The sequence below is a fragment of the Sminthopsis crassicaudata genome, chromosome 2 (assembly GCF_048593235.1).
Source record: "Sminthopsis crassicaudata isolate SCR6 chromosome 2, ASM4859323v1, whole genome shotgun sequence".
NCBI lineage: Eukaryota > Metazoa > Chordata > Mammalia > Dasyuromorphia > Dasyuridae > Sminthopsis > Sminthopsis crassicaudata.
Genome location: NC_133618.1, coordinates 342836519 through 342850583, shown reverse-complemented (window position 1 = coordinate 342850583; position 14065 = coordinate 342836519). Strand labels below are relative to the sequence as shown.

The window sequence follows — 14065 nt, the reverse complement described above, 5'->3', positions numbered from 1 at the left end:
TTTTATTTCTTTTTCTAAAATGGGACTGTTTAATTAACCAATTTACTTCTTCCTCTATTAATCTGGGCAAGCTATATTTTTGAAAGTATTCATCCATTTCATTTAAGTTATCGAATTTATTGGCATAAAGTTGGGCAAAGTAACTCCTAATTATTGCTCTAATTTCCTCTTCATTAGTGGAAAGTTCTCCCTTTTCATTTTTAAGACTAACAATTTGATTTTCCTCTTTCCTTTTTCTAGTCAAATTTACCAAGCTTTTATCTATTTTATTGGTTTTTTTATAGAACCAACTCTTAGTTTTATTTAAGTCAGTAGTTTTTTGTTTTTTGTTTTTTACTTTCAATTTTATTAATCTCTCCTTTTATTTTTAGAATTTCAAGTTTAGTGTTTGCGGGTTTTTAATTTGCTCTTTTTCTAGCTTTTTAAATTGTAAGTCTAATTCAATGATTTTCTCTTTCTCTATTTTATGCAAGTAGGCCTCTAGAGATATAAAATTTCCCTTATTATCACTTTGGCTGCACCCCACACATTTTGGTATGACGTCTCATTATTATCATTCTCTTGGGTGAAATTATTGTTTCCAAATCACTATTGATCAGAGAAATGCAAATTAAGACAACTCTGAGGTATCATTACACACCTGTCAGATTGGCTAAGATGACAGGAACAAATAACGATGAATGTTGGAGGGGCTGTGGGAAAACTGGGACACTGATGCATTGTTGGTGGAGTTGTGAAAGAATCCAACCATTCTGGAGAGCAATCTGGAATTAAGCCCAAAAAGTTATCAAAATGTGCATACCCTTTGACCCAGCCATACTACTACTGGGCTTATACCCCAAGGAACTACTAAAGAAGGGAAAGGGTCCTGTATGTGCCAAAATGTTTGTGGCAGCCCTTTTCATAGTGGCTAGAAGCTGGAAGATGAATGGATGTCCATCAATTGGAGAATGGTTGGGTAAACTATGGTATATGAATGTTATGGAATATTATTGTTCTATAAGAAATGACCAACAGGAGAAATACAGAGAGGCTTGGAGAGACTTACATCAACTGATGCTGAGTGAAACGAGCAGAACCAGAAGATCATTATACACTTCAACAATGATACTGTACGAGGATGTATGCTGATGGAAGTGGATTTCTTCAACATAGAGAAGAGCTAATCCAATTCCAATTGATTAATGATGGACAGAACCAGCTACATCCAGAAAAGGAACACTGGGAAATGAATGTAAACTGTTATTTTTACCTTCTGAATACAATTCTTCCTGTGCAACAAAAAATTCGGTTCTACACACATATATTGTATCTAGAATATACTGTAATATATTTAACATATATAAGACTGCTTGCCATATGGGGGAGGGGGTTGGGGGAGGAAGGGAAAAAATCTGAATAGAAGTGCAAGGGATAATGTTGTAAAAAATTACCCATGCATATGTACTGTCAAAAAAAATTATAATTATAAAATAAAATTAAAATTAAAAAAAAAAAAAAGAAATTATTAATTGTGACTATGATTTGCTGTTTCACCCAATCATTCTTTAGGATAAGATTATTTGGTTTCCAATAATTTTTTGGTCTATTTTCCCCTGGCTTTTTATTGAATGTAATTTTTATTAAATCATGATCTGAAAAGGATGCATTTATTATTTCTATTTCTGCCTTTCTGCATTTGAATTTGAGGTCTTTATGTACAATATGGTCAATTTTTGGATAGGTTCCATGAACTGCTGAAAAGAAAGTGTACTCCCTTCTGTCTCTATTTAATTTTCTCCAAAGATCTATCATGCCTAACTTTTCTAATATTCTATTTACCTCTTTAACTTCTTTCTATTTATTTTGTGGTTTGATTTATCTAGTTCTAAGAGAGCAAGGTTGAGATCTCCCACTATTATAGTTTTGCTGTTTATTTCTTCTTGCAGCTTTCTTAATTTCTCCTTTAAGAATTTAGATGCTATACCACTTGGTGCATATATGTTTAATAGTGATATTGCTTCATTATCTATGTTACTCTTTGGCAAGATATAGTGCCCTTCCTTATCTCTTATAATTAGATCAATTTTTACTTTTGTTTGATCTGAGATCAGGATGCAACCTCTGCTTTTTTACTTCATCTGAAGCATAGTAGATTCTGTGAGAAATGCAAATTAAAACAATTCTGAGGTTGATTAATTAGATTTGCTTATATGACAGAAAAGGAAAATGACAAATTATTAGAGAAGGCTTGGGGGAAAAAAAATCAAGCATTAATGCATTCTTAGTGGAATTGTGAACTCATTCAACCATTCTATAGAGCAATTTGGAACTATGTTCAAAGGGATATAAAATTATGCATACCTTTTGACCTAGCAATACTATAAGTATCCCAAAAGAGATTTTTTTAAAAAAAATTTAAAAAGGAAAGAGAAAAGGACCTATATGTACAAAAATATTTATAGTAGCTCTTTTGACAAGGCAAAGAATTGGAAATTGCGGGGATACCCTTCAATTGGGGAATGGCTGAATAAATGCAATATGTGATTATTATGGAATACAAATGTGTTACAAGAAATGATGAGCAAAATGTTCTAAGAAAAACCTGGAAAGATTTCTATGAGATTATGCAAAGTGAAATACTTTGTGTGCAAAATAACAGCAATACTGTTAAGAGGATCAGCTGTGAATTCCTTGGCTATTCTCAACAATACAATGATTCAATATAACTCTAAAGGACTTAGGATGAAAAATGTTATCCATACCCAGTAAAATAACTGATGGTGTCTGAATATAGATTGAAGCAAACTTTTTAAAAACTTTCTTTTCCTCAAGGTTTGGGTTTTTTTTTTCTTCTTTTTTGGGTAGTCTTTCTTTCATAATATGACTACTATGAAAATGCTTTACATGACTATACAAGTATAACCTACATTCTCAAAGGTGAGGGAGGGAGAAGGGAGAAAATCTGTAACTCAAAGTTTTTAAAACAAATGTTAAAAATTGTTTTTACATGTAACTTAGTAAAAATAAGACTAAAATAAAATTTAAAAACAAAAACAGAAAAGGAATTGCTAATTTTATGTTAGCTTATATAATTCTCATAATAACTTTGTGAGGTAGATGCTATTATCATGCCCACTTTACAGATGAAGAAGCTGAGACTCAGAGAAATAAAGTGATTTGCCCAGGGTCATACAGATAGCAGAAAGGATATCATTTGAACTAAAGTCAGATAACTAAAAAACTAATGCAATAAATGTTATTTGATGTTATATCAATGATATGGAACTCTACTCATATTACAATTCATCTATACCTTATCCTATGAGCCTCTTGTCTATTACTCCTATAAAACATCTACAAGGGGTCTTTCTCACAAGAGGACTTTCTAGATCGAACAGTGGAGACCCTAATGATTGAATTGGGGGCAGGCAGAGATGGAGATTGACAATCAACTAGAGATGAAAGAAATGAAGAGTCAATAATAACTCAGGCTGAGAATTCTCAGAATCAACTAAATAGTAATTGTCAGATGCTATGCTAAAGGCTGAGAAATCAAAGAAGGGCAAAAAAAAAAAACAAAAAAAAAAAAACAAACCCAAACATTCTTGTTCTCAAAGAGCTCACATACAAGATAAAAACATCTCAGAGGGAAGGCATCAAGAAAATGAAGAAGATTGGAAAAGGCTTCTTGCAGAAGGTGGGATCATTAACTAAAGAAACCAAAGACGTAAAGAGGCAGAGATAAGGTGAATAAGAATTTTTTTTTTTTGAAGTGGTAGCAGCACAGAGGAATATTACCAAATAAATTCTATTTTAGCTATATTGAGGATGAGATACCTAAAGAAAATTCAAATAGACATGTCTAGCAGGAGTTTGGTGATACAACAGTGGACGTAAAGAGAAATAAGAGCTAGAAGGGAAATCTGCATAAAAACAATTGGACCAATGGGACCTGAAGAGCCAGAACAAGGAAGACATAAATAAAACACACACACGTCACACACACACAACGCACATGTGCACAAAATTGATTTATAATAGAGCAGTCAGACCAGTGAGAAGCAGAAGAGAATTTATTTATATCATAGAAGGCAAGGATGAAGAGAGTATCCAAAAATGGTAAACAGTATCTAAAGATTAGAAAGGATGAGCATGCAGAAATGGACATTTGACTTGAGATCATTAGAAACTTTAGAAAGGTTTCAACTGCGTAGTAGGATCAGGTCAATTTAAGAATTTGAAAAACAAGTGTGTACTGCTTTATCTAGGAATCTGGCTAGAAAAGTAGATGTAAATCTATGATAATTTGATAGCAGGATATTACATTTAAATATGTGTAGATAGATAGATAGATAGATTAGATAGATAGATAGATAGATAGATAGATAGATAGATAGATAGATAGATAGATAGATAGATGATCTCAGTGTTTTTGAAGGCAACAAGAATGAAGCTAATAAAGAAAACAAGTAATATTGGAAGAGAGAAAGGAGTAAGGTCCAAGAAATAGAAGGGAATGGGATCAGTTAAAGAGTACAAGTAGGGGGGCAGAATTCACAGTAGGGTCACCTGGCAAATGCAGAGAGAATGGGGGTTAACATAGAGATGCTTACAGTTGAGGAAGATAAGGAAGTTCTTAACAGATGGCTGGTTACTATTTTCTCAGTAAAAGTAAAAGTAAAGGATATGCCAAATAATATCTGAGCTTCAGTAAAATGCTAAGGAACAGTGAGGAATAGATGAATTGGAGTTCAGGGTGAGGTAGAAAGATTTAAAAGGAATATTAGTAAAGATGAAAGCTTATGATTAGAAAATAAAAAGAATTTTAGGGTTCACAATGATATGAAGTAGAATAGTTATAGGTGACTTTAAGGTCCGACCATCCTCATGTAGCTCATGGTAATTAAAGAAACTGAGAATGAAAAAGCCCGTATAATTCTAAAAGTGGTTCCCTTTATAGTCCTATATAATTTATTTTTATGTACTTAAAAAATATTCTGAAGAGCCTAAAGGATTCACCAGATTGCCAAAAGGGTCTATGACACCCACAAAAAATTAAGAAATCCTGCTTTAGGACCCAGCTTCTTAAAACAGTGGTTCACAATCTCACAACCCCATATGGGATCTCATAATTGTATATGGGGGGTAGCAAAACTATAATTTATTATTATTAAATGTTTGATTTGTATACCAATTTTTTTTTACCTATATACAGTCACATAAAAATTTATCAATCAAAAATGGATCACAAATGAAAAAAATTAATGAGCCCTGGGCTAGGACAAGGAAAGGTAAAATAGGAATTCCAAAAAAAAGTTTCCAACAGCTATCATGTATAATAGTTTTTGTTTTTGGTTTTTGTTTTTGTTTTTTTTTTTTTTTTTTAGAGATAAGCTACTTTTTAAAATTAATTTTATAATTATAACACTTTTTTTGACAGTACATATGCATAGGTAATTTTTTTTTAAACAATATTATCCCTTGTACTCCCTTCTGTTTCAAATTTTTCCCCTTCTTCCCTCCACCCCCTCCCCTAGATGGCAGGCATTCCCATACATATTAAATATCTTATAGTATATGCTTGGTACAATATATATGTGCAGAACCGTATTTTGTTGTTGTTGCAAAGGAAGAATTGTATTCAGAAGGTAAAAATAATCTGAGAAGAAAAACAAAAAAAAAAAAAATGCTCACAGTTTACACTCATTTCCCAGTGTTCCTTTTCTGGGTGTAGCTGATTCTATCCATCATGGATGGAATTGGATTAGCTCTTCTCTATGTTGAAGATATCCACTTCCATCAGAATACATCCTCATATAGAGGATTGTTGTTGAAGTGTATAATGATCTCCTAGTTCTGCTCATTTCACTCGGCATCAGTTGATGTAACTATCTCCAAGCCTCTCTGTATTCATCCTGCTGGTCATTTCTTACAGAAAATAATATTCCATAACATTCATATACCATAATTTACCCAACCATTCTCCAATTGATGGGCATCCATTCATTTTCCAGTTTCTAGCCACTACAAAAAGGGCTGCCACAAACACTTTGGCACATACAGGTCCCTTTCCCTTCTTTAGTATTTCTTTGGGATATAAGCCCAGTTCAAACACTTCTGGATCAAAGGGCATGCAGTTTGATAACTTTTTGGGCATAATTCCAGATTGCTCTCCAGAATGGTTGGATTCTTTCACAACTCCACCAACAATGCATCAGTGTCCCAGTTTTCCCACATCCCCTCCAACATTCATCATTATTTATTCCTGTCATCTTAGCCAATCTGACAGGTATGTAGTGGTATCTCAGAGTTGTCTTAATTTGCATTTCTCTGATCAATAGTGATTTGGAACGCTTTTTCATATGAGTGGAAATAGTTTTAATTTCATCATCTGAAAATTGTCTGTTCATATCCTCTGACCATTTTTCAATTGGAGAATGGCTTGATTTCTTATAAATTAAAGTCAATTCTCTGTATATTTTGGAGATGAGGCCTTTATCAGAACCTTTAATTGTAAAAATGTTTTCCCAATTTGTTACTTCCCTTCTAATCTTGTTTGCATTAGTTTTGTTTGTGGAAAACCTTTTTAATTTGATGTAATCAAAATTTTCTATTTTGTGATCAATAATCTTCTCTAGTTCTCCTTTGGACACAAATTCCTTCCTCCTCCACAAGTCTGAAAGGTAAACTATCCTGTGTTCCTCTAATTTATTTATGATCTCGTTCTTTAGGCCTAAATCTTGGACTCATTTTGATCTGATCTTAGTATGTGGTGTTAAATGTGGGTCCATGCCTAGTTCCTGCCATACTAATTTCCATTTTTCCTAGCAGTTTTTGTCAAATAATGAATTCTTATCCCAAAAGTTGGGATCTTTGGGTTTGTCAAACACTAGATTGCTATTTTTATTCACTATCTTGCCCTGTGAACCTAACCTATGCCACTGATCAACTAGTCTATTTCTAGCCAATACCAAATGGTTTTGGTGACTGTTGCTTTATACCATGTATAATAGTAATAAGCAATCAAAAAAAGTTTACTTCTCTATTGAAGTGAAGTGTATTAATGATGGACACCATCACTATTTCATAATTTCCTCCACCAGTAGGGAACAAGAATGAAAAAGAAGAGGAGTTACCCTGTGCTAAAGGTGAGTTGGGTATAAACAGAAGACTAAGGGATCAAGGGTTATTTACAGATATAAAGAAGTCATTCCTTCCTATTAGGTTAAGCATGGTTAAGAAGGGGGAAAAAAAAAAAAACTTCCAATGCTGACAGACTAGAAGAATCAAGGCACCAAAGGTGAACAGGCATGAAAGAAGTAGGGGCTACATGTAGGATTAAGATTCAAGAGAAAGAAACCAACCAGAGAATCATGACTCCTAATAGTTGAAAAGCAAAGGATATGCTGGACATTTTAGATGTGAGATAGGGAACATCTCACTTGGTCAAAGACTCCAATGTTATAAGCTAAATTAAGCTTTCTGACCTTAAACCAAAAGACACATCACATTCCAACTGTAGTAAGCAAGTCTTCACCTCAGACACTTGCTAACTACCTATAATGACATGGACAAATCAACTCTGGGCTTTAGTTTCTTCCATTTGTAAAATGTGGGAAACACCTATAGTACCTCCCCTCACAAGCTTTTAAGATAAAAAAATAGTAAAACAAATCTTAAAAGCATTACATAAATTGCTTTTGTGATTAAGTCAGTCTGGGAGAAACAGCATAACAGAGCAGAGACAGCAGGCTTACTATACTAAATATTATACTAATCCAAAATTTAGTATTTCCTCAATGCAACTAAAATTATTAGGAAATCAAGAACAGAGGGAAACAAAATCTTTGCAACAAGTTTTTCTGACAAAAGTCTCAAAGATATACAGAGAATTGAATTTAAAATACAAGAAAAAAAAGAGCCATACCCTAACTTATAAATGGTCAAAGACAGACAGGTTAGATAGATAGATCGATAGATCGATAGATAGATAGATAGATAGATAGATAGATAGATAGATAGATAGATAGGCAGGCAATTTTCAGAAAAAAAAACTCCAAGCCATCAATAGTGAAACTCCAAGCCATGTGGAAAAAAGTGCTCTCAATCACTAATAATTAAAGAAATAAAAAAATGTCATTCAAATTGGCTAACAAAAAAAGAAAGAAAGAAAGAAAGAAAAATTACAAATGTTAAAAGGGTTATCATAAAACAGTTACACTAATGTACTTGTGGAAACCAATTTGGAACATCCAAAAAACTACTAAACTTTAAATCCCCCAATATGGCTACTTTCATCTATACCCCAAAAAGAGCAAAGAAAGAAGAAAAAGACTTAGAAGTATAAAAATCTTTATGGCAGTTCTTTTTGTAGTGTCAAGAATTGGAAACTAAGAGGGTTCTTTTCAATTGGGGAAGGGCTGAACAAGTTAAGGTATATGAATGTGATTAATACTATTATATTGTAATAAATGAAGAGAATGGCTTTAGGAATAACTTGGAAGACTTCAAAGAACTGATTCAAAGGAAGTGAGCAGGATCAGGAGAACAATTAATACAATGATAGCAATATTGTGAAGATAAGGAATTTTGAAAGACTTTTGCAACACTCAGCAATACAACAATCAACCACAATTTCCAAGAATTCATGATGAAACACACTATACATCTCTAGAAAAATGATGGACTCTGATTGCAGACTGAAGCATATGTTCCCCTCTCTCTCTCTCTTTTTTTAACTTTGGACATGGTTAATGAAGAAATTTGTTTTGTATTGGTATTGCATTTTGTTTTTCTTGACTTCTGGGGGTTGGGGAGGGGAGGGAAAAGGAAAATATTAGAAACTAAAAAGAAAATTTAATTTTTAAAAATTAAGTATTTACAAACTCTACTTAGCATTGCAAACATGATTTAAACATAAAACAAAGAGGGTACCACATACCTGAAGAAAGCTTTGGGGAAGAAATCAAACTTTGGAAATATTTCAAAGTTCTAACATCCTGCCACCTGATACTTATTAGTCAGAGTAGCTCTGGCGTACAAAGAATTAAGCTCGGATGGCTTCCACCCTTTCCAAGGACAAATTTCTATTATCATGCTCAGTCTACTAAAAGTCAATGTCTAATTTACTAAAAGTCTATGTGTATGCTCCTATTAACTTCATAACCAGACAGCTTTTTGACCTCTAAGTCTGTTTCCCCATATTCAAAATGAGATTTATATATGTAACTCACAATACTCACCAACAAATCTAAGTGCCTTATATATACCAGGCACAGGAATAGGTGCTGGGGATGGGAAATATAAACAAAGAATTAAACAATTTCTACTAGCAAGAAATTTACAATCTTTTATTTTCCTAATTTTGAATTTATTTTCCTTCCCATCACCCCACTCCAAAACACAAAAACAAAACCCTCATAACAAAAATGCAATCAAGCAAAAAAAAAAAAAATCACAACTTTGGCTATGTCCAAAAAGGTGTATCTCATTATGCTTACTAGGTGCATTACCTCTCTCAAGGAAGTAACACTTCATCATCAGTACTATGGAACCATGGCTGATCATTTCATTGACCAAAGTATTTAAAGTTTTCATAACAGATTGGGATAACTGACAGTGAAGGTCATTGCAGAGAAACAGGCAAATTCATGCCCTTTAGAGATGTACCCTATTCCAGCCATTTTAAAGAGTAATTTGAACTATACCCCACAAGTCACTAAACTGTGCATGAATGCCCTAAAATAACTTACACTTTTAGTAGGGCTATACTCCAAAGAGATCAAAAAGGCCTTATATGCACAAAAATATTTTATAGCATGGTGGGAAAAAATTAAACAACTAAACAAATTATGGTATATGAATATAATAGAATCCAATGTGCTATAAAAAAAATTAAAGTGCCATTTTCAGAGAGCCCTGTGGAAAACACACATACGTACATATGTGTATCTTTGTATATGGAGAATATAAAATACACATAAAGTAAATATTCAATAATGAATTCAACATGCTTTGTGAGGGAAGAGCTGAGCATAGCAGTTGGAGAGAGGGGAACCAAGAAAAACTTCATCTTCAAGATGAGAAAGACCCGAGGAAATTGAAGAAAGAAAAGTACATTCTAAGTATATGGCTCAACATATAAGCATGGAGGTACAAGATGGAATGTCCTGTGTAGAAGTCTAGTTTGACTGATTACACAGAAAAGGAATAATGTACACAATAAAGCTGAAAAAATATAGGTTGAAGCTAGCTAGCTAGATTGTATAAAACTTACAACTACAGTTTAGATTTCATCAAGGAGGCAATAGGAAGCTACTAAAGATGACTTAATATAAACATTACATGGTCAGATTTGTGGTTAAGGAAAATTACTATGGGACAATGTCATAGGATAGATTAGAGTGGTGAGAGACAATGCACAGTGACCAAATTAGCAAACTGTCCCAATAATCTAGCCAAGAGAGAATGAGGTTCTATGCTAAAAAAAAAAATACAAGAAATGACAATTTATGGGATAAGGGAGAGTGAAAAGTCCAGAATAATGCCATTATTATGAGACTGCTTTAGACATCCCTATAAAATAAGAGTGAAAGGATTAAAGAAAAGATAACAAATTTAGTTTTAGACAAGTGGAATTTTAAGATGTCTCCAGGTTATCCAAATTGAAATTTCCAAAAGGCAACTGATGATATGAGGTGATATGAGACTGAAGCTCATAGGAAGACAGGGGTTGGAAATGGAAGTCATCTGCATAAAATGATAGATAAATTCTTGAGAGCTTATTAGGTTACCAAGAGCAGCTAAAGAAATAGTAAGAAGAGGGCCTAAGGCAGAATCTGAAACCACCTAGTTATGAGAGATAGATAGATAGATAGATAGATAGATAGATAGATAGATAGATAGATATAGGATGTGATGAGAACAGCCAGACAAGGAGGTGGAACCAAGAGAAAATAAGTGTCACAATAGCTAACGTAGACAGAATATTCAGGAAAAAAAGGGTGATAACCGTGCAATAGACAGGTTGAGAAGCATTGGGACTGAGAAAAGCCATCAAAAATTAGACAATTAAGAGGTCAATGCTTAATTTGAAGAGAACTTTTTAACTTGAATGAGGAGGCTGGAAGCCTGGTTACTTACAGCAGACGAGGAGAAGAAACAAAGTGGAAGTATTGAGTCTTTTTGAAAGTTTTTCTGAGGAGTTTGCAGTTCAAGTTTTTACCCATGTCAAAACTTGATGAAGAAACAGAACTGTGTAACATAAGAACTCCTCCCCTCCCCAAAATAGGTAGTTGGAAAAGTTAAAAAGGCAACCAACTTTTGATGCCCAACCAGGACCCCCTAACATTTAGCACTACTGAAACATATTCCTCTGGGCTTGCTATGATCACAGGGAACCACAGGAAGTATGAAGTCAAGGAACTTTAGCTAGAGGATTCAGTATTTTCCCCACCCTAACTCTTAAGAAACTCAGAATCTGCTTATGTCCTGCCTTTTATAGTCCACCAAAGATTATATTCGATCTACAAGGCACCAGGGTCTATTTGCATCAAAGCACTGTCACATGGTAGCATTGTCAGTAATTCTGATCCAACATCTGAACTTTCAAAGGTAAACCAAAGGGAAGCAACTCATAAAAATTATTGCCAAAGGAAGACTATAGAAGACATGTAGGGAGAAAGCCTCAGCATTTCATGGAGGGTTGTTGATCAAGAGAGAATATATCTGCTGACATAGACATCCTCCAATAGTATATCATCAAAGAAGTGGGATTCAAACTGCTTAGCATAAAGAAAATGGGGACCAGTAAAAAATATTGAGTAACACTCACCAACTTTAAAGATGACCCTTTGCTCACTGCTGTACTGACTGGAAATCTAAGCCAGAGGATTTCTCCAATTTTGAGAAGGTATACTCTTTCAAGTCTTTCAAGAGTATCACATCATCACCCCTATCCCTTCTCAGCAAACTACCCTTCCCCAAGCTTAAACCACCAAGCATTACCCACTCCATCTACAGGAATCAACAAGATGTGTCTTGACTCTCATTTAGAAAGTAGCTCATTTTATACTTGGAAATCATTGTTAAGGAAATCTTTACTCTTCTAAGATAGTATAAATAACTTCAGGAACAGTTGATCAACTAATATTCCTAACTGGACAGTAAGCAATCCTAAAGTTCCCGACTAACCCAATGAACAATGTCTTGTATCCTTCCTACCACAAACACAAGAAGGATAAGAATTCCCTTCTGCTCCTCAGCACACATCCCCAGACAAACATTACCGTCCTTCTCAGCTTCACACAAGAAAATGATTCTAACAGAACCTGGTTTTGAAAAAAAGAACATCTATGCCCCCCCAAAAAAATTCCAAAATCAACTGCTCCCCATCACTAAAACTAAAAGATTCAGTACCTCATGGCATGATGGTTACCCTACCAAAAGGTTACCCAAAGGCCAAGACCCAAAAAAGAAGTACTGTAGGTAGTGCTGTCCCCATAGTAGAACCCATTATCTCTGCTGGTCTCCTTACAACTCCTTTCCATCACTCAAGCTTTGTCGCCAGAAAGCAACCTATATACACACAAACACTCCGAGCCTCTCCCCTCAGCCCCCAGTCAGGTCATGTCTGCCACTTTCTCATCTTTCCGATACCAATATAGCCCCCCCACCTTTAGCTTCGAATTTTGGCAGTTATCAAATAATCATTCCTTAGCTTCCCCCCCAAAAAAAATTCATAAAACTGTGAGAAAGGTAAGCTCTTTCCAAGTCAAGTCTTTCGATGATCGAGTGATATCCATTGCTTCATTCCAATCAACCAGAGTCACTTACTTCCTCCCCCCCAACATTCTTAACAGCCAGGCGGAATGTTCGGTCCCGGGGGGAAGGGGGGAGGGGAAGGGAGAGAGACGGAGGGGGAGAAAGAAAGAAGGGGGAAAGAGATTGAGAAGCCCAAGAGGAGCAGAGGCCCTCGGGAAATTGGGGGAAGTAGTAAAGATGGGCGCAGGATGGCCTGGAATTAAAGTACGGGGTTCAGATTGGGCACAGGCGGCGGGATGGTTATGGCCCAAGGCAAACTGGAGGAAGAGCCGGACCCTGGCCATGGAGGCCCGGTTGAGCCCCACAGGAGAGGAGCTGAATGGAATTCAGGGCGGGCGAGCGGCTGAGGTGGAGTGGGGGGTGGGAGTTGCAGCAAAACCAGCGGCTGGGACTAGTAGAGCCTGGGGGAGGCCCCAGAGTAGGTCAGGGCTGGCCTGGCGAGAGTACGCGCTGGGTTGGGGCCGATTTGGGTCTGCCTGAAGCTGGGCGGAAGGCCGCGGTGCGGCCGGGGCGGCGAGGAGGGGAGCTCCCTCCGACCCTGTACATGTTGGCGGCCATGTCGGGCTCCGGCTCGGGCTTCGGCTCCGGGGGCGCAGCGCGGCACTGGGGGCTCAAAGGCCTGGCCTGGCCGGGGCCCGGCGCTCGGGATTCGCAGGGTGGCGCGGCGGCTCCTCCAGGTGGGGGAAATGTGCAGGAAAATGGAGGATCGATCGGCTGGGGTGGGGGCGGGGGAGTACGCTTTAAAGGGGCCGCACTCGGGCCGCCGCCGCCGCCGCCGCCGCCGCCGCCGCCGCCGCCGGAGGCCGAGGGGAGGGGGAGGCCCTAGAGACCCATGGGACTGGGCTGGTTGGCTCCAGGCGGCTCCTCACCCTTCTACTAGTCCATTCCACACACAGTCTCCATCCTCCCTCTATAATCTTCTTCCTGCTCCTCCTTCTTCGTCTCCCCTACTCTCTTCCCGGCCTCCCCTGGCCTCTCTTCTCCCCACCTTTCTCCCCTCCTTCTCTTCCCCACTACCTTCTCTCTCTCTCTCCCTTTTCCTCTCCCACTCCCTCCATTCCTTTCTCCCTCCCTTCTCCTCCTCCTCCTTCTTCTTTCTTCTCTCCCTCTCTCACCCTCTCTCACCCTCTCTCTCCCTCTCTCTCCCTCTCTCTCTCCCTCTCTCTTCCTCTCTCTCTCCCTCTCTCTCCCCCTCTCTCTCCCTCTCTCTCTCCCTCTCTCTCCCCCCCTCTCTCTCTCCCTCTCTCTCCCTCTCTCACCC

The 14065-nt window shown here is 36.9% G+C and overlaps 1 protein-coding gene across 9 annotated transcripts in view; it reads right to left on the bottom strand.

Annotated features, from left to right (window-relative positions):
- The window catches only part of LOC141556459 (metastasis-associated protein MTA1), a 610678-nt gene that overhangs the window by 225097 nt on the left and 371516 nt on the right, over window positions 1-14065 (bottom strand). The window contains exon 1 of one of the 9 annotated variants that reach the window (XM_074290611.1): window positions 13337-13601. The exons of the other annotated variants lie outside the window; for them this stretch is intronic. Within the exon in view, the coding sequence (XP_074146712.1) occupies window positions 13337-13362 (26 nt within the window). The 5' untranslated portion in view covers window positions 13363-13601. Of the gene's footprint in view, window positions 1-13336; window positions 13602-14065 lie in introns of those variants that run through there. 9 annotated transcript variants of the gene reach the window in all.